The sequence below is a fragment of the Galendromus occidentalis genome, unplaced genomic scaffold (assembly GCF_000255335.2).
Source record: "Galendromus occidentalis unplaced genomic scaffold, Mocc_1.1 scf7180000077524, whole genome shotgun sequence".
In the NCBI taxonomy this organism is placed as follows: domain Eukaryota; kingdom Metazoa; phylum Arthropoda; class Arachnida; order Mesostigmata; family Phytoseiidae; genus Galendromus; species Galendromus occidentalis.
This window is the reverse complement of record NW_003805512.1, coordinates 973,528-992,556: the sequence shown is the minus strand read 5'-3', so window position 1 is coordinate 992,556 and position 19,029 is coordinate 973,528. Positions and strand designations below refer to the sequence as shown.

At 50.0% G+C, this 19,029-nt stretch overlaps 1 protein-coding gene across 1 annotated transcript; it reads left to right on the top strand.

Moving 5' to 3' along the window:
• Positions 1-142: 142 nt before the first annotated feature.
• Positions 143-18,603, top strand: LOC100897216 (titin-like). The gene is made up of 15 exons (XM_029112674.1): positions 143-287; positions 378-656; positions 1,357-1,635; positions 2,296-2,571; positions 8,068-8,346; positions 8,993-9,268; positions 9,998-10,273; positions 11,171-11,449; positions 12,461-12,736; positions 13,424-13,702; positions 14,572-14,853; positions 15,597-15,872; positions 16,595-16,870; positions 17,529-17,804; positions 18,317-18,603. The coding sequence occupies exons 1-15, from the start codon at positions 143-145 to the stop codon at positions 18,601-18,603; spliced, it is 4,041 nt and encodes a 1,346-aa protein (XP_028968507.1).
• Positions 18,604-19,029: the final 426 nt, after the last annotated feature.

The following is a 19,029-nucleotide window of genomic DNA, read 5'->3' as shown; positions in this document are numbered from 1 at the left end:
ATTCGTGCCTTGCGGTGTGACTGAACGACTCGGCGGATGCCGGAGTCATCGGAAGACTGTCCCGGTGAAAGTTTTTGAAAATTCCGCGAACTCTCGTTGACATCTCGCTGCGCTCATGGACCGAGGCTACATGTGGCCCAGTATGATGCTCTTCTCCAGCAGGGATATTCTCTGCGTCAGTCGACACCCCGTGTGGAGCAGGGATATGTTGTTAGCAAAAATTAGTGCTCGGACTTTGCTATGGGTTTTCGTGGGCTCCTTGACTTTCATCGTTTCCGATGCTATCGGTGAGTCAGATGCCCTCCTATATGACACCACATTCCCGGCACGCATCCTAGATCAACTTTCTGAGAACGAATCTTCATCTCCTCCCCAAGACAAGGTGCGGATAGAGGCTCTAGCTTCGAAAGTCTCTGCAGCGGGACGCCGGGTCACTTTCATGTGCACGGCTTACGAAGGAGACTCAGTTAGGTTTTCGTGGACGAAAAACGGAAAGATCCTCCAGAACGGCTCCGGAAGATTCTCGATGACTGACGCTGGAGGGAGCTCGGTACTGACTATCACGACTGTCATCAGTGAAGATTCCGGTCTTTACACCTGCATAGCCAGTAACGAAGTTTCAGAGGATCGGAGCTCAGCGAATCTGACAGTGGAAGGTAGGGCTTGATAGAGCGGTCGGATTTGAAGTCCAAAAGTTTCCCCAACAGAATATGATCTCCGTCATAGAGAGTCGGTCATTCGAGTCTCGGATACTCGAGTATATTACCGGATGAATTAGTCCTTCTGCCTGCTCTTTCCGAGGGGTAGTCCAGGCTAGGTACTCCCAATTCGATATCCCACGATTGTCATCATTCAATCAGAATGCTCGACCGTGGAATCGGAGGCGAGATCAGGACCTCCTCGTTTTTGTGTCGATACCTACATCGGATGAATCTCCATTATCTTGCGAGCGCCACCTCGCCGCTCGCGGAAATGTTTCTTCTCCGTATGGCTCCCCGTAGCCTTTTCCCTGGGCGTGTAAGGTCAGAAGCTCATTTTCGAGTGCTGGCGCCGTATTCTCGATGTCATGGTCGGACAAGATGGACTCGAGACTATCGACATCGAAGGACGCGGTATCGCCAAAGTAGAGCTCATTACTGAAGTTGCAGCGCAAAGTGCTTGAGATGTCAAGTGAAGTTTCTTTCCTCGTCAAAGTCAGTCTGATACTCGTTGTGCTTCGTTGCGGAACCGCTGGCGCAAGTGAGTCCTCTACTAAGGTTCTCAAAGAGCATTAGATGTAGGAAATTCGAGCTCTCTTCGCACTGATTCCGAAGCTCCCTATCCGCTGAGAGCTCAAGCTGCCCCGAAATTCCGCAGATCAAATCGTGTTGGAGCCGATTCGCGCTCCAGCTTCTACCGTCGTCGGGAAATCAGCGGCCTTCACTTGTTCGGTCTCTTCGGGAACGAATGTTTTGTTTTCCTGGATAAAAGATGGGATTTTGCTACGTGAGAGCCCCAGAATCCAGATGTTCAATACGAAGAAGACTTCGCTCCTGAACTTAGAGGATATTGAAATAGCTGACCGAGGAGAATACACCTGTATCGCAACGAATGAAGCCTCTGAGGATAGAACAAAAAGTCGCCTCGAAGTAGAAGGTGATTCACAAATGACAAAAGGCATAGGTACCTCCATGAAACTATACACACGAAGAGGTATCGACTCCTGAGAGCTCCGATCCTCGATGGATCTCTCGCTGGATTCAAATCCAGCTCCCTCTATCCAGAGGATGCCGCGGATTCAAATCTGAGATATTGGTGAGCCAGGTCTGCACGAGAATCGAGCTTTCGGAATCATTTTAAGAAGAGGATGTGTCCGAATATGCCAATCGGTTTTGCCGGTTTTCACATTGGCAGCAAACCGCGAACCGGCGATTCGGCGTCTCCTCTCGAGACATTGGGGCCTTTGTTCGCCCGACACTTTGCTCGTTCTATGCTCGCTGCCGGATGTAATGGGTCGGATTTAGCGGGCTAATCTCGCTGTGGCGTGTTCCTCGATAGGAACGAGAGTTCCTTCTGTTTCCATTATACGAGAGCTATGCTGTCATTCAGCACTTGCCATTGACCATGCTCAGACAACGCAGCAGTGATCGATCCGCATTCCTTGTTCTCTTCTGCTTCAACTTCATCATCAATGGTACAATATCAGGTACGCGTGAAGATCTGCTAGAAGCAGAAGACTACTATTGAATATTGAAGCCCTCGTATGTGGTCGCCGAATCGCTTCTCCAATGATTCTAGCCGGATCGCTTTCCCCAGAGAGACTCAAGGTGGGAAACCTGAGTCCGAAGTCTCTGAGGATCGGTCAGAGTGGCGGATTCACCTGCTCACTGACCGAGGGCAAGAGAGCGGCGTTTTCATGGGCAAAGAACGGCCGAATCGTCGTGGACTCTGAAAGAACGCAAGTTTTCAACGCGAAAAGATCATCCACGCTGAGTTTCGATGAAATTTCCTCATCGGACGCAGGAAATTATACCTGCATTGCCAGCAACTCATTCTCAGAAGACAGAACAACAGCTGCGCTCGTTGTTGAGGGTGAGTGCAACAGAATTAGCGTTCGAAAATCGCCCCTTGATCGATCGACTTCCTGGGCTGGCTCCTGCCCAGTTTCGCTTGCCGCGAATCGAGAATGTCAACAACAAGAAACGAAGAGCTCATGAATCAGATAGCCTCTCTCCCACGTCGAATGGATGAAACTCATTTTCTCGATCGGTTTAGAGAGCCCAGATTCCGTATAAGGCGTACACTGAGTTCGATGGATTGATATCCAGCATTCAATTATGCAAAACTATCGCTCCCTCTGCGGAGGGGGTGCGATGCAAGAGCGTCTGGGCAAGCGTGCTCAAGAGAGAACACGTTGAAATTCCAATTCAGCGCCATAGCCTCGACGCGTGAACCTCGATCACAGTATCGGGTCTAAATGACAGCTCAGTCCAAAGCGGTGCTACTCGGTTGGCCTGTATTTGGATGAACAGTCTTAGTCTGAACGCTATGATGACCCGTTCTGGCCTGATCTGGATTACACTGACCATTGTACTTCACACTTCTGTCTCAGCTCTCGGTAAGATCTAGATATATTGAGCTCGATGCGAATTCTATGAACGAGAATGGAGCTAATGGTGAGAATGGCATCACTCGCGTGGAAACCCATCAACACTTCTATCCACATGCGATCAGAGAGAGTCCGTGTGGAAACGTTGGCGCCGCGGAGAACCTCAGCCGGCAAGCGGATGAGTTTAGTCTGCACGGCTCTGGAAGGAGAGCAAGTGAGGTTTTCGTGGTCAAAAGATGGAAAAATCCTCCCGTCTCGAGACAGGATCTCTATCCTGTCCGGCGGTGAGAGTTCGATGTTGAGCATCAAGGATGTCCGCATGGAGGACGGAGGCAACTACACTTGCATCGCTAGCAACGCCTTATCAGAGGATCGAACCTCGGCTCGAGTTTTCGTCGAAGGTGAATTTTAGCAGACGCTAGCTGGGCTCAGAGTTTGGCTTAACCGAGGATATCCTTGTTGAGAGAACACATGATTCGTTCATTCCATATCTTACGTTTTTTTCGGACGTGTTTCTCGGTCCAAATTCCCAGTGAGACAGTCGATGTTGTCCGTCTTAACGTCTAATGGAGCCTAATGAGGGAATCATTTCGTATTGATCATTATCACGGTGAGACACGCTATGCTCAGGATCAAAACGACGCGTCTATTGTTTGTGCTCGATGGATTAGCAGTCCCTCGCGAGTGAGAGCCCCTCTTGATGACGCGAGGTATGCGCGATCGAGAAATCGCGACCAGAGGACTCTTACACCGTGGAACAGGTCAATGTTCTGTTCAAGAAATCCCGCCGAAGCCTCGATTTGCTGTGTCGCGTACTAGCACCGAGGATAATTCATGTCTCTGGACAGGAGCTTCACCGATCTGCTCCTGGTCGCTCAGTTCAATCATAGAGTTTACTCGTGAGTCGTGCGCGGGCCATGAACTGATGTGGTGTTTTTTCGCTTTTGTGAGTTTTTTCTCACGTATGAGCTCGGCTTCAGGTATGTGTAGGCTGCTCGCGGGATGAAGCGATTTTTCCGTCCGTATCGGAGTTCTAGCTCGACTGTTCTCCGTAGAGACTCTCTCCCTCGAAGCGTTACTACCGAAATCAGTAAGTGCTGGACGATCGGTGACTTTCACATGCACTCTGACCACCGGTAAAGGAGCTACTTTCTCCTGGACGAGAGACGGACTTTTGCTCCGAGACACCGATCGCGTGGAAATCACTACCAGTCGAAAGACTTCACTCATTCGAATCGAAGATTTGGAACCATCCGATAGAGGTCTCTACACCTGCATAGCCAGCGGGGGGGACTCCGAAGAAAGAACCTCCGCTTTCTTATCGGTAGAAGGTGAATACATGAGATGGACCGATGAGCGGTCTCCTCAGTTCAATCATGGCACCGCATCGAGTTGAGGACGCTAACCTTAAATTCTTCGTTGCACAATTTTTCCTCGTCCCAACTTCTCCCTGAGCTGAGGAAGTGTCGCTCTGAATTTGTCTAGGTTCATCCTCTGGAAACTGTATTCGCGCGTGAACAACATTTCTGCAATGATTTCAACAAAGGGGTTGTATAGAGAAAAGAACTGAATCGGATATCTGAAGCCTGAGAAGCCAAATGTATTTGACGGGAGCGTTCGGGAGGTCCTCCTCAACGATCGATCGCATAGTTTCAAAAACTAGCGGGGTAGCCCGGAATCGGTCTACGTCGCAATGGGTGTCGAGAGTTTCTCGAAAAACAAATCTATTCAGGCGACTGCTCGGCAGTCGTTGTCGGAGAGACGAAATGAGGCGGATCCATGCCTCCACCGTGGTCGATTTCCTTTGTGTTCTCGGCGTTTTTCAAACGCTGATAGGAGAATCAGGTTCGTGATCAATCAGTACAGGGTCGATCATTATTAGCTTGCATGAGGCAGATTTCCGTGAGTTTTTCTCGAATAGAAATTGCTCGCCTTCCAGTCAGCTCGATCGTCTTGGAACCGATCGCTTCTCAAACGACACGGATCGGAAAGCTAGTTACGCTCAGTTGTGCTCTATCTGAGGGCGATGCGAACGTTGAGTTCTCGTGGACGAAAGATGGCCTCCTACTCCGAGAGAGTCCGCGAATCGAAGTCCTAAAACGTAAAAGAACCTCTGCATTGCTTATCGAATCGGTGGAGGCCACAGATGCGGGACATTACGTCTGCATCGCCAGCAACGGCCTGTCAGAAGATAGGACCAGCGCCGAGTTGGTCGTCAATGGTACTTCTTCTTCTTGGGCCTGACTATCCTGCCACGTTAGCTCCTAGGCTTCGATGAGACAGAATTAGAGCGACCCATAATTTTAACGGACTTTTCAATCTCACACGGGATCTCGTGAGTCGACATGACTCCTGAGCTATCAACTTCATTGGTAGCGATCCAAAATGATCGCTATTATTGACAAATGTGTTGGGAAACTCTATGAACGCGGAATGGCACATCATGGGATTCCAGACTCAAACCTATTTACAGGACGTCGGGAACTTCGTGCTTCCGAGACTTAGACTCCTCCAGATTAATCGGAGCAAAATTTTCTGAGCTTGAATTAGAGAAAACCCGCGACTCTTAGGTACATGATCGGTGCTGGACTTCCTTTTTGCGAAGATAAATCCAGCGAGGCTCTATTTGATTCTGCCGCCGTAGTCTCGCTCACCGAATCAAGTCCATGACTTCGAGATTCCTCGATGAATGAGCTGCTTGGCGATGCGCTCCCCGAGCACATTTGTATAACGCTGCGGCGTTCGACAGAACTAGTGCCATGTATGTGATTCATTTTATCCTGTTGCTTATGTTTGGAATCTTCGACATGTGTCGCGCGGGTATGTAATTCTCCTTCGCGGAATTCGTGACGCCCAAGCTGGAGAGAGCGAGTACAGTTTTAAATGGAGCCGTTTTAAAGGGACACTCCTCGAACCTATATCTTCTCGATCGGTGAAGGTCGGGAAATCTGTTTCCTTCTCCTGTTCGCTGGCCTCGGGCACCCGAGCCGATTTCACATGGACTAAAGATGGCTTGATGCTGAAGGAGAACGACAGACTGCAGCTTCTCAACACGAGAAAATCATCGCTTTTGAACATCGACGATATCGAAATGACGGACCGCGGCAGATACACTTGCATCGCCAGCGATGGGACCTCGGAAGACCGTAGTTCTGCTAATCTCGACATTGAAGGCACGTCATGGATGCGATTGTGCTATGAATATCTCTCTTTCGGTCCTCGGCATTGATGTATTGAAGAGTCCCGAGGGAACTTTTCATAATGCAAGCATTCCAAGCTTCGATTGCGCATCAATCCTCCGGAGCTCCTCGCGTCCAAATGAATGATTTCACTTTCTGATTCCTCCCCTCTTTGAGACGTCACATATTCTGAGAGGAATGGGTGTATTTTCCGCTCGATCTGGAATTCTAAAATGCAAAATCAGAGCGGGCGCGGCGACCGGCGACGTCATCTCTATATCTCAATTAGACATCCGGAGAGCCCACGGGGACGTACGATAAAGATCGCGCTCGGGTTTTGAGCGTAGTCTGTTTGAAAGTTTTTGAAGTCGGAAACTGTTGATGCCCATCTCTCGAGCATCCCACAAAATATATGATATATGTACTCTCGATGATGAGAATCTGCTCTTCTATGAAAACTGCTTCTTCTCCGGGATTGCAACCATTCTCCCACCTGATATCGGCTCCGAAACTCGGGGAAACTAGATTTTCAGGTGTGTGGCTTCGATGGATTGAATCGAAAGTCGCGCGGTACTCTCCCGCACGCTCCCCGGGCACCTGGTAGCGAGGTTAACATTGAACGCCGAGTCAGAGCAAAACGCTTGTCTCTTAGTCAGTAGATTCTGCGAACTTGCTGGGGCATCTTCACTCTGCAGTTCTGAATCTCTCCACGACGCACCGACGGAGTCGACCTAAAGTCACTTGAGTGATGAGCGCCTATCTGAGACTTTGTTTGATCACGAGTTTCGCATCTTGTGCCGTAGCAGGTCAGTGAAATATCGAGAGTACCGAATGCGCTCATTTTACCGAATTCAGCGTTCGGCTGCTGCTCCCAGCTGCTTCTCATGGGAAGTTCACTACAGAATCCCTGAAATTGGATATTCACGGACCCGATAAAGTCAGATCTGGGAGGACCTTCGTGTTAACTTGCTCATTAGTGGAAGGAGGCGATGCTCGTTTCTCGTGGTTCAAGGATGGGAGAGTTCTGACTTCGGGAGCCCGGCTTGCTTTGGTCTCAACGAGCGAGACTTCTGTTCTCACCGTGAAGCACACCGCAAGTCAGGATACCGGAGAATACTCATGTCTAGCCACGAATGGTCTATCAGAGGAACGGAAATCGAAATGGGTTCGAATCGAAGGTACATTCTCAGTCCAAGATAACGATTGTTTTTATTCTCGGGATAATAAGGTGCAGGTATGGTTTTCGGAAGCATTTTCCTGCCGAGCCCGGGACGGAATTCTCCTCCAGCAGGGGGGTCGCAGGCTCCCACTGCGGGAGTACAGAGCGGAAAATGTAATATCAAATCACCGATCTTTCGGTGGTCGACTGAAGCATGGTGACGTTCGTCAAATGACTCTAGCCACGTAATCGAATCGATCGATTTATTGGCGAAGAGTCACGCAAATCGGAATCTCCTAGAATCGAGTGCGTATGAACGTAACTTCGATCGGAGAGATCGTGAGAAAATCGCGGTTTCGAAAATCGCTCCATAAGCCTCGGTATCGAGTCTTACACCATTGGAACGAGGCTACGCTCGCGAGACTTTCGTATCTGCACCCAATCGACGGCTTATAGACGCCACTCGCAGAACAAACGGATGGCTCGATCATGATTTATGTACTCTTGCGGAATGCTGAACTATTCGTTTTACTCGTGTCCACATGGATCCACGCAACAATGTCAGGTTAGGAGTCTGAACTGCTTGCACTTCGAGAGTTGTGGGGAATTTTCGTTTATCTAACGAGGATGCTCCCGAGCAGTCAACGTCGTGCAGATGAGCATCCACGGACCATCGACGGTGCGAGCTGGGAGGCTTTTTGTCCTCACGTGTACTCTCGTGGAAGGAGACGATGTCACCATTTCATGGTTCAAAGACGGGAAAATCTTGAAATCTGGCGAATCGATCACCGTGCAGAGTTCTGAAGGGATGTCGACCCTCAAGATATCGAAGGCTTCTAGCCTCGACTCGGGAGTTTACTCTTGCTTGGGGAACAATCGCTTGGCAGAGGAGCGAGTCATGAAACAAGTCGTTGTTGAAGGTACATCAATTAGGCAGCTTTTCCGGAATAGTTTTGTCCGACGAGTCGTTGGAAAGATTTGCCCCTCACGTCGGAGGCTTAGAACTAATAGGTAGCTCCAATCGGGCGATTTCGCGCCGCTCCTGATTCCAACCGCGGATTCGGGGAGAGACGACCGCAATTCTTTGGCCCCTCTCAAACCAGGAAAATTATCGAGCGGCAACATGTACAATAATATTTATTCTGATGTCTCGGACTGAGGCTACTACTTATTGGTGTCAGACCCAAGTCGAAGAAGAGCTCCCGGGCTCGGCGCGGCGATATGAAGTTTCCTTGTCTTAAAAACACGCTGCAGATGCGCGAGCCCTTGCATTATCTGCTGACCCAGGATGATCGTTTCAAAAATCGCGCGGAAGTCTGGCAACACCGAACGGTGGCAGCAGTGTCGAGAGTAAGGCCAACAACCCTCATGGGAAGCTGTCAAGCGAGCAAAAGTATCTCAAATCGGAGGGAAGTCATGTGTCGTCACATCTGGACAACTTTCATGTTTTTCTGTTACATCGTGAATCAGAACGCCGCCGGTAAGGAAGCCTAATCTCGTTGCGAGCGCTGTCTATGCAGCCCCGGGAAGGAGTGTTCGATGAGATATTAAGCGCAAAATTTGCAGAAATACTCCAATTGAGCCTGAATGGCGTTAGCCGGATAAAAATTGGCCGCTCTCTGATCTTGAGCTGCACTCTGCTCGAAGGAGGAAAGGCTAGTTTTTCATGGTTCAAAGACGGTCGCCTCCTGAGGTCTGACGGAAGAATCGACATACATAACTCGGAGGACAGCTCCGTACTCAGAGTTTCCCGAGTGGAAAGCTCAGACTCGGGACTCCATGTGTGTTTAGCCAACAACGGCATTGCGGAGGAGAGAGCAACCAAGGACGTGTTCGTCGAAGGTAACGGTGCTCTCACGGTCATCGTTGAAATCAGACTCGATAGATTGAATTCGGCATCGATCCGTCGGGAGAGTCTTGTCGTGCGGCATTGAATGTTGCATGGAACACAGGGACCGAGGTCCGCGTGCGGGGTGCGTGCGAGCCTCTTTCCAGAAGAATCGAGAATTTTTCCCGTATAAACTTATTCTCCGAATAGGTGCCGGGCATCCGGGATCATATCAACTCGGATGCTGCGGAGCTCTATTGGAATCCCCACAGATATCTATCGGCAGCGACGCGAGAGAACGCGCCTCGCGTACTTTACGTCCCAACGTTCATTGGGAATGCGGCTCGAAGCTATTGGTGATAACAGATTCCGTTCAAGAGATTATTATTGGTCAATATCGCATTGTCTTCGCTTCTTGGGAGAAGGTCCTCCTCGCGAGCATCGCAGACTCGAAACTGGCGCCCTAGACCTGTGCTATGCTCAAACTCCATGCGATCGAGAGTATCGGGCACGCAAAGCCAAGTCGAGTCTTGAGCGGAACTCAGCGCAGAGTTCGAGTCGCGAGCCCAGTGTTGTGCATCATAATGCGCCCGCAGCTCTGGATGAGTTCCACGGTTATATTTTCACTCATCAGCCGAATCAACACGGGTAAGAATATTATGAACCGAGACGTAGCGAATTCGAGCTCCCCCAATCAGAACATGTTGCATGGCTTGCGTTTGTTTCATGGGCGACTTTTGCAGAGTCAATCCAGCTCAGTATACAGGGACTTGAGAGAATCAAAGTTGGACGTTCGTTGGTTCTCACCTGTGTCCTGATAGAAGGCAGAGACGTTTCGTTCTCCTGGTTCAAAGATGGTCGGATGCTCTCCCCCGGAGAGCGAGTCACAGTTCAAAACTCGGAAGACAACTCGGTCTTGAAAATCGTGAGGGCTACCGGCTTGGACTCCGGCTCGTACGCCTGTCTTGCGAACAACGGAGTCCGCGAAGAAAGAAGCGAAAAGAGCGTCCACGTCGAAGGTACTTAGGAGATGACAGAAATGCTCATGGAGACATGCCCAATCAGGTGTAAATTTACCTGTGAAGTAAGTGGAGGGGCATCCAGCTGGAGTTTCTCCGACCTTGTCCGTCATGCTGCGCGCTACTGCTTCGGATTCGGAGCTTGTTGCAACACCAACTCGATCACTTGGATATGCGATGAACTAGTGGGAAGTCGGAGCAATCAGATGCGGTCTCATCTAGAATGCCCATTGCCATGTTTTATTTTTGAGCGGGGCCTTCAGTATCTCTCTAGAATGCTCTCGATCATTCGATCAGAATTTCGTATGGAAGATCATAGGTTGAAATAATCCTTCCACCGTCTCCTCGTGTGGAGGTGTCTATTTGTTTCATGTTTGTCGCTAAACGAGTCATGGTCCAAACTCCAGGATTCCAAAGATTCTCCCCTTCTCCGCGTGCTTCGCCGCTACGCCATACAGAACTCGTTTCCCTGGCGAGGATGCGTGGCTCTTGAGGGGATTCCCATGCGAAGCATCGCGAAGATGATCCAGACAGCCGAAGAAAGGGCGGGACACACATAAGAAAAATCTTTGCTGAAATCGAGTTGAAGAGTAGCGGTTTCGAATCTGGCGCAGGAACTCTCGACGCCTCTCCGGGACAATGGGGGCGAGACTTGCTGAGCTCATGCGGTGCTCGGGAATCGTAGCTTCAGATGCGTCGCTTCCGTTGGCACATTCGAGTGCGTTGAAATGTGTGACGCGAAGCATTTCAGAATTTTCCTCTTGCTTCTATGTGGGACGACTGCAGCTCTGGGTGAGTCCCCTCTCGCGATGTCTATGACGACGATGGATCGTTTTCCACGCTTCACGAGTCCTAGAGAAGGGCCAATTGATTCGTTATTCCCGATCATGAACATAGGGGACGTCATTCGATTGGAGGAGATGGCGTCGAAGTCCGTGAAATCCGGGGATCTCACACGTTTCACATGCGGTCTACTGCGTGGTCGAGACGTGTCGTTCAGTTGGACTAAGAACGGGAACATCATTGTCCAGGATGAGAGGCTCCGGATAACTCACGACATGGATACCTCGGTTCTGATCATCAGGGACTCAGTGGTTCGAGATGCGGGAAACTATACCTGCGTTGCGAAGAATCTTTTCTCCGAAGCTCGTATGAGCGCGACGCTCGAGGTTGAAGGTGAGCCGATTCCCCCACAAAGAGTGACTTACCCGTGCCGGGTCGTGATTCCCGCAACGATTCGAGTCGGGGTCTCGTTCAACAGATCAGAAAAGAATGGTCGGAATGACCACGGTCCAGCCTCCTAAGTGCTTGTCTGAGCTGGGGATCTTGCAGACTTCTCATTTTTTCAGATATCTCGGAGCTCATTGGTATGATTCCAGGAGTTCCACTCCAATATGTCGAATTACGAGCGTCTTGTCCTAGACGACTCGAGAGTATCCGAATGATACGGTCCCGTACAGAGACAGGTGCTGCGAATTTCTTATTTAGTGCCATTGGCGCCTTGTATGAGAGTGGGTCCTTTAGACTCATTGCTCGGGCCGGAATAGCACTCATCGATCAGCGCACAATCTCAGTCGGTCGAGAGTCGGACGTCAACTTTTCAAATGGGGCGGGCAGCGGGGGCGATGTCACTCTTGAGACACCCAGAGCCTCAGAGAAGCGCGGGTGGCGCATCTCCAAGGAAGGTAATCAGGTTTGTCTTTCGAGCGTGCTCTGCGAACTTGACCGCAGGTCCTTTCTGTGGAACTCTTTCCCGCAATTATGGATACCCCACGGGAAGCTGCCATTTTCCGCTTTGGAGGTTTGTCGAATGCCAGCGAATCGAAAACCGTTTCCCGCCGTCGTCGGTCCGCCGTCCCTTCGCTCGACAAGAATTTCGCTCGAAAAAGCTCATTCGAGACAAAATTGGCGCCGTAGACCAGCCCGACGATCGCAATGCCCTGTGAACGAGAGTATCGCACAAAACGAAGCCGTCGTCCAGGGCTCAGTGCACGAAGTGCGTCAGTGACAAGAACACTGTGTTGTGCACCGCCATGTGCTGGCGAGTCTGGACGAGAATCACATTACTGTTGTCTTTCATCGGTCAAATCTACTTGGGTGCGAAGGATCTCTCGACTGCACCACTTCGACTATATCTGTCTTGGTGCTTGAGAGGTTGAAACTTGATCTCACGAACGGCATTTCCAGAATCGATACAGCTCAGTATATTGGGCCTCGACAGAGTCAAAGCGGGGCGCTCCTTGGTTCTCACTTGCGTTTTGATAGATGGCAAGGATGTTTCGTTCTCTTGGTTCAAAGATGGCCGGATGTTGATTCCGGGAGAGCGAGTGACCATCTTGAACTCGGAAGACAGTTCCGCCCTCAAAGTCCTGAAGGCTACTAGCGAAGACTCCGGCTCGTACGCCTGTCTTGCGAACAACGGGATCCGTGAAGAAAGAACCACAAAGAATGTCTACATTGAAGGTGCCTACTTAACCGAAGAATACAGAAAATACCTAGCTTCCGCTTGAAGTTTCAGATAGGAGGTTTCCGAGAGATAACATCAAGAGTATACGTGGCGCCTTCACTCTCTCATAACGTTCATTGAGTTGTTTTTTCGGAAGCTGCAATTCTACCAAATATGATTTCTTGACGCTCGGATTGATGAGGTATACGCAGAATCATCACCGGCTCTTATCTCTGATTCGGTGGTCGATTTTTTATGGATGCCGTGTCTCGTTTTTCGTGAAGTCGATGGACTCATTCGAGAGCCGCTGGCAATCGGATTCGCGCTGCTCGAGATGATCGCCACGAGATCTTGCTGGAGCCTGAGGGTAATCGAGCTATTTGAATTTCGCGCAAAAACTCTCGATGTCTCCCGGTGACGACAGGTACGAGACTTTTCGGGATGACCTGATAGCCGGGAACAGCTTGTCCAGACGCGTTCATGAAGTAAGCGCGAAGCCCGACACTCTGCGCTGAAATGCGTCATTTCCTCGGCTTCGAATCTTTGGTTTTCTTGCTCCACGGGATACATGCGCTTGTGGGTGAGTTTCCTTTGCGTCTGACGATACGAATCATTCGATTCTGCATGTCCCACTCTTTTGTGGGTCGATCAATGGCTCACACGGCGATAATCGTACGCTACCTAACCATACCCCGCGAACCTAGGGGACACCATTCGACTGGAAGAGATGGCCTCGAAATCCGTGAGATCTGGAGACCTGACGCGTTTCATGTGCGGTTTGCTCCGTGGTCAAGACGTCACATTCAGTTGGTCGAAAAACGGGCAACGCATAGTTCAGAGCGAGAGGATCCGTATGAATCACGACGCGGATACTTCAGTTCTGATTATCAGGAACTCGATGGTCAGCGATGCCGGGAATTATACATGCATTGCGAAAAATATATTCTCTGAAGCTCGAGTGGGGGCCTTGCTCAATGTTGAAGGTGAGCTCTCCCTGGAGATGTCCTTAATTTTAAGCCACGCATAAGTTTTTGAATTTATTCGCTCACGGGGGTCATCCGAACAGGACAGGTTGGAAAACGCCGCACTCTGTGCGTAAATTGAGATTGTCGAACCAGTTCATGCCGACACAGAGATATTCGACGTGATGAACGGCTTCTTGTAGTCGGCTAAGGTTGATGCATGGAACCTACGGCCAGGCTGAGAAAGAAGGAGAATTAATCGGCGTGACTACTGAAGATCGCTCCCATTGAGTCCAGCCTAATAACGAAAATTGACTCGAGATGAGTCGCCACGAGGAGTGCGCGCTAGTTGAGGAACGCCGGAAGAGAATTCGCTCGCTCACTCGTACGTTTGTCGGAATCCGGCACTACTGCAGAGTAATACCCAAAACCAATATCGATACTCTGGCTCCGAGGTCTTCTCCGGTCTGGAGCGGTATCATCGCGTCATATCGATGCCGTCTTAGATAATCATGACCGAATGGAGGAAGACTTACGGATAAAATCAGGGGAAAGCGGTTGCCGTCTCTGGGATTCTTTTCTCTGGCCCCCTGAATTCCACACAGGACAAATCCAATTGCGAAGATTCAAATTTTGGCGGCGACGCCTCGAACACCCTTGGCAACTCTACATTAGCGAGGCTAAATGTTTGCTCTTCGCATTGTACGCCAAGTCTCGACGAGTGCCCGAGTAGGTTGACGAGGAGGTGCCATGGCCTTGTGGATACCGCTGTCCCTTATTCCGAGTTGGATTCTATTAGTCAGCGGGAAAGGTATGCCACTTCCATTCTTCTCACGACATCTCTCGGACATCCCGAGGGGAGACCTTCTGAAACTTCCCCAAACACACAGATTTGATCCGCCTCGAGCCTATCCCGAGCAAGACGGTACGTTCTGGAACAACCGCTCGGTTCTCGTGTGGGCTCATTAGCGGAGAAGATGTCACGTTCACGTGGTCCAAGAACGGAACTACTGTCCTCGATTCATTGAGAGTACGCATTTCTCACGATAAGGCAACGGACACGTCGACTCTGTTCATTAAATCGGTGTCTGCGACTGACGCCGGAAGCTACACTTGCATAGCGAAGAACCTCTTCTCTGAAGCCCGAGAGACCGCTGCTCTGCGTGTTGAAGGTTCGTCGAGCAAAGCATGCTGGAACTAGAAATCCAGAAAGAATTTTTTAATGGCCCCGGAGCTGCTCACGTGACGGACCTTTTTTCGGAGGAAGCTCGTACGATTCGCGTACCTTGTATTTGCATCTATACACATCATATATCTAGCCAGAAACCGCTCCTCGCTGCTACCAAAATCGAGTTTGTCAAATTGAGAATCTGGTTTTCCATTAGTCTGGGATTCTCGACGGCAGGAAAGATCCAGTTCAGCCGATCTTGATGGAGCCAAATCTCTCAACCGGTCCTCGATCGTGACCGGAGATTCTCCTTTCTCTTCTGAGTCTTCGAAGGGAGATTTCTGTCCAATCACACTCGATGGAGTACGCGTCACTGATACACCGTCATTCATATTTGGCTCCGTAGTCTCGAGCCGCTTCTTTCGCCATTGGCATCGAGACTTCAGCGGCGATCTTGTCAGACAGAAACTGTCCTGGCTCCGCTGGCAGAGTGGTTTCATGCTCCGGGGCAGTCATTATGCTCCATCTGCAGGATTTCATAGTTTTCGTTACGATATCCGTCGTTTCCTGTAAAAGCCGTGAGTTTCCGCCTCAGATGAAGGCCTTCCTGACACCCTTATGAACGCAAGTCCGGAAATCGGGCTTGTTGCGCTGTGCACATTCCGAGTCCTCCGGAGTGCGAGCTATCGGCCGAGCTTTGCGACGGTACGCCGAGGGGTTGTCCTCATCTTCCCTTCTATTCTGCAGAAATCATAGAGTTAGAAGCGATCCCATCGAAATCCGTCAAATCAGGATCGACTGCTCGCTTCACGTGCGGTCTGATCCAAGGCGAGCGAGTGAAGTTCACATGGATACAGAATGGAAATGTCTTGACGAGTAATGAGAGAATCCGCATAAACTCAGAAGATGACACAAGCAATTTGGTGATCCGACGTACGATACCCCAGGATGCTGGGAAGTACACCTGCATTGCGAAGAACTCTTTCTCTGAAAACAGAGTTTCCACCGAGCTTGAGGTGCAAGGTGAATTCGAGCGGGGGTCTACTGATTAGAATAACTGTGCAGAATCGGATCGAATTATTATTGGAAATATATCTGACGGATGTCTGCGTTGTCGGGAAGAGAGCCAAGTTTCTTACGCTAGTGATGATTCGGGATTCGGGGCCTTATGATAATTATTCAAAGCGAAGCGTAACCATGATAACTTCTCTGCCATAGTTGGCTAAACTGTGCTGCTCTATTGTCATCAGGATATGGAAAGCAACCCATCTTGACACGCTCGAGGTCCCTTGCGTATTGATATCCGCGGCTTTATCCCCGGATAGTCTTCCTCGACCGAAGTGATCCCCATATCGGGGCACTGTGGTCATTTGTTATCAACGGAGAGACGCGGACTACGGTCTGGTTTATTCGGATCAGAGCGGTTGAGTTCGGATGTATCCCGAACTGACATTCTCTTCCATACACTTTCGCAGCGCGAATGAAAATAGCGCGCCGTATCCTCGCAGCTGTCGTTGAGCCCTGTCGTCGAGAGTTCAAGCTTTGTCAGCAGTCTTCGCTGGTCGATTCGACCCTAGACGCGGACTTATGTCAGAAGTGCGGGCATGTTCAATCAAGTGTTGGTTCTGACTCTGTTTTTTTCCGGGGATCTGGCTCGCAGCGGTAAGCATGTTGCACAAAATTGGGTCAACAAGTTACGAGTGCATTGCTGTTTTTGTCTGAAATTAATTAATATCATCCCATAGAAGATGTGAAACTGGACGAAATACCTGATCGAACAGTCGAGAACGGAGATGCAGTCAGATTCATTTGCGGTCTCCGGAGAGGAGACAGCGTGGAATTCTCGTGGACGCGAGAGGGATTCCTACTCTCCAATGGGGGAACGATCAAAATTGTCAACGACTTGGATAGTTCCGTCTTAACAATCAGAAAAGCGAATGCAATCGATGCTGGCAAATACACATGCATCGCGAAGAACGCGTTTTCGGAAGCACGCGAAAGCACGTTTTTGAGAGTCGAAGGTAAATCTTCGAAGCGAGAGCTCTCCGTGAGACGTCGAATTTCTGTCTGCTCTTAGGCGGAACTCTTGTCTTCCTTTAGAAATATCTGATCGATTGGTCTTGCTTCCGCTCCTAAGCCGGGGATTCCTCTGAGTGAGCTCTCGAGTCCAGCAGCGGGAGTCTTGGACTCGAGTTGTCCTTGAACGCTCCGTGATACTCCCCACACCAGAAATCTTGTACTCGGAGCCTGATAAAGGATGCATGATACGACGAGGCGCATCGATCGCGCGAAACTTTTCGAGACTCACGTATGATCCCAGAATCGTACCTGAGGATTCGTGGGTCGCATTTTCCTCGCGGCTCTAATCCTCAGAGCTGTGCTGTAAGCGGGTGAATAACTTGAGGAGTGTAATCAAAATTTGGCGCGTAATCTCGGTCGCTCTTCGGAGCCATTGGGCTCGAGCTTTCGACTCGGCTCGGGGAACAGTTCCCCACGATTCACAATCAGTGCCTCCACCATGCGCATACGTATAGTGTCGGTTCTGTTTCTGTCCAGCGTAGTGATCTATGGAAGCGACGGCGAGTCCCAAGGTAAATCAAACTTCCCATCTTGAATCATCGAAGGTACCTATCCGAGTCATTTCATTCTTGTATCGCGCTAATCCGAAGAAGTCCTCAGAACCGATCCAGCTCGAGAATATCCCCGATAAATCTGTGGTATCGGGTCAAGCGGTGCGGTTCACCTGTGGTTTATTGAGGGGTGAAAGCGTTGCCTTCTCCTGGAGCCGGAATGGAAGTCTGATCTCAAGCAATGACAGAATCAAGATAAGTCTTGACGAAGACAATTCTGTTTTGACAATCCGGAAGGCTACCGTCAGCGATGCTGGTGAATACACCTGCGTGGCGAAGAACTATTTCGCAGAGTCTCGTCAGACTACGATCCTAAATGTCGATGGTGAGGAACTCCTGCAGAAGAGCTGTCCAGCATTCGGAAAAGCTAGGGAAACCCTTTGATCCTTTAAATATTCTATGTTCGCGGCTCTCGATTATTAGCGCCTCGTCTCGGAAGAGCTGCTGCTCTTGATCGCGGAGACTCAGGTCGAGCGATTCGACAGCTCTGATTGAGGATATTCCAATCGCTATGGTGGATTCCTCTTGACTCGGGAGCGTTTGCGTGGCTTGCGCTTCGAAAAAGCCCGCGGTAACCTCGGCTCGTGAGCCGCACGACTGTAGCGAGAATTCGCAAAGTCCTGGCAAAGCAATGTCTAACACTCGGATAGGATTCATGCAATCCGCCATAAGGCTCGACGCTGAGCATGTTCCGACCCGAGCTGGTCGTCTTCGCTGTTTTCGTGAATGATGTTTGCCGAGCGTCGTCAAACGGTAAGAGGATTCGCTCTCGCCGGCCATGGTTCGAGAAGATGATAATCTGTCGAATTATGATCCTCAATGGCAACTCTCTTGAAGAGATCATCGTCTTGGACGAAATCCCGCCTCGGACAATCGACAGTGGAGATGTTGTGAGATTCACCTGCGGAGTTCGGCGGGGTCATAGTAATGAATTTGTGTGGACTCGTAACGGGAGCGTACTCGGAAACGACGACCGGATTAGGATAGTGAACGACTTGGACAGCTCTGTTCTCACCATCAAGGGAGCTACCGCTGCCGATTCGGGAAACCTGAACTGCATTGCGAAAAACGATTTCGCAGAAGCTCGGGAGGTCACATTTTTGAGAGTCAAAGGTGATTCGTAGAGGGGATGATCTCTCATTTATTTTGATCTAGAAACTCCAAAGCGCGCATGTCAGAACTAGCTACCCCAGCAGGCAAGACATAAGCGCCACAACGAGCGATTTTCGTCCTCGTATGATAAAAGAGAAGTATCGTTATGATGAAGAATTGACTCCCACTGTATTGGGAGAAACCTTCCCGAGACGATCATCAAAATCTTCGTCATGAGTTATAAGAAAAGTCGTGATTTAATTATTCGATCTATAACGAGATCGACCTGGGCTCATCCACGATCCACGACACTTGAGCATTGCTTCTCGCGGTTAGTTCTGATAGAACTTCAAGAATATGTATCTCTATAATAGGTACCATTATCAGTAATTGCGCTCACCAGAGCTGACTCGAGGCAGCCAGCGCTTCCAGATCGGTACTACCCCATTTTCCGCCTG

Bases quoted from the DNA above. Each gene is read 5' to 3' on its own strand.
- LOC100897216 (XM_029112674.1), top strand. From the start codon at position 143: ATGATGCTCTTCTCCAGCAGGGATATTCTCTGCGTCAGTCGACACCCC. The intron at 8,347-8,992 runs GTACATCAATTA...CAAAATTTGCAG, and splicing joins GAAACAAGTCGTTGTTGAAG to AAATACTCCAATTGAGCCTG. The intron at 17,805-18,316 runs GTGAGGAACTCC...ACTCTCTTGAAG, and splicing joins TACGATCCTAAATGTCGATG to AGATCATCGTCTTGGACGAA.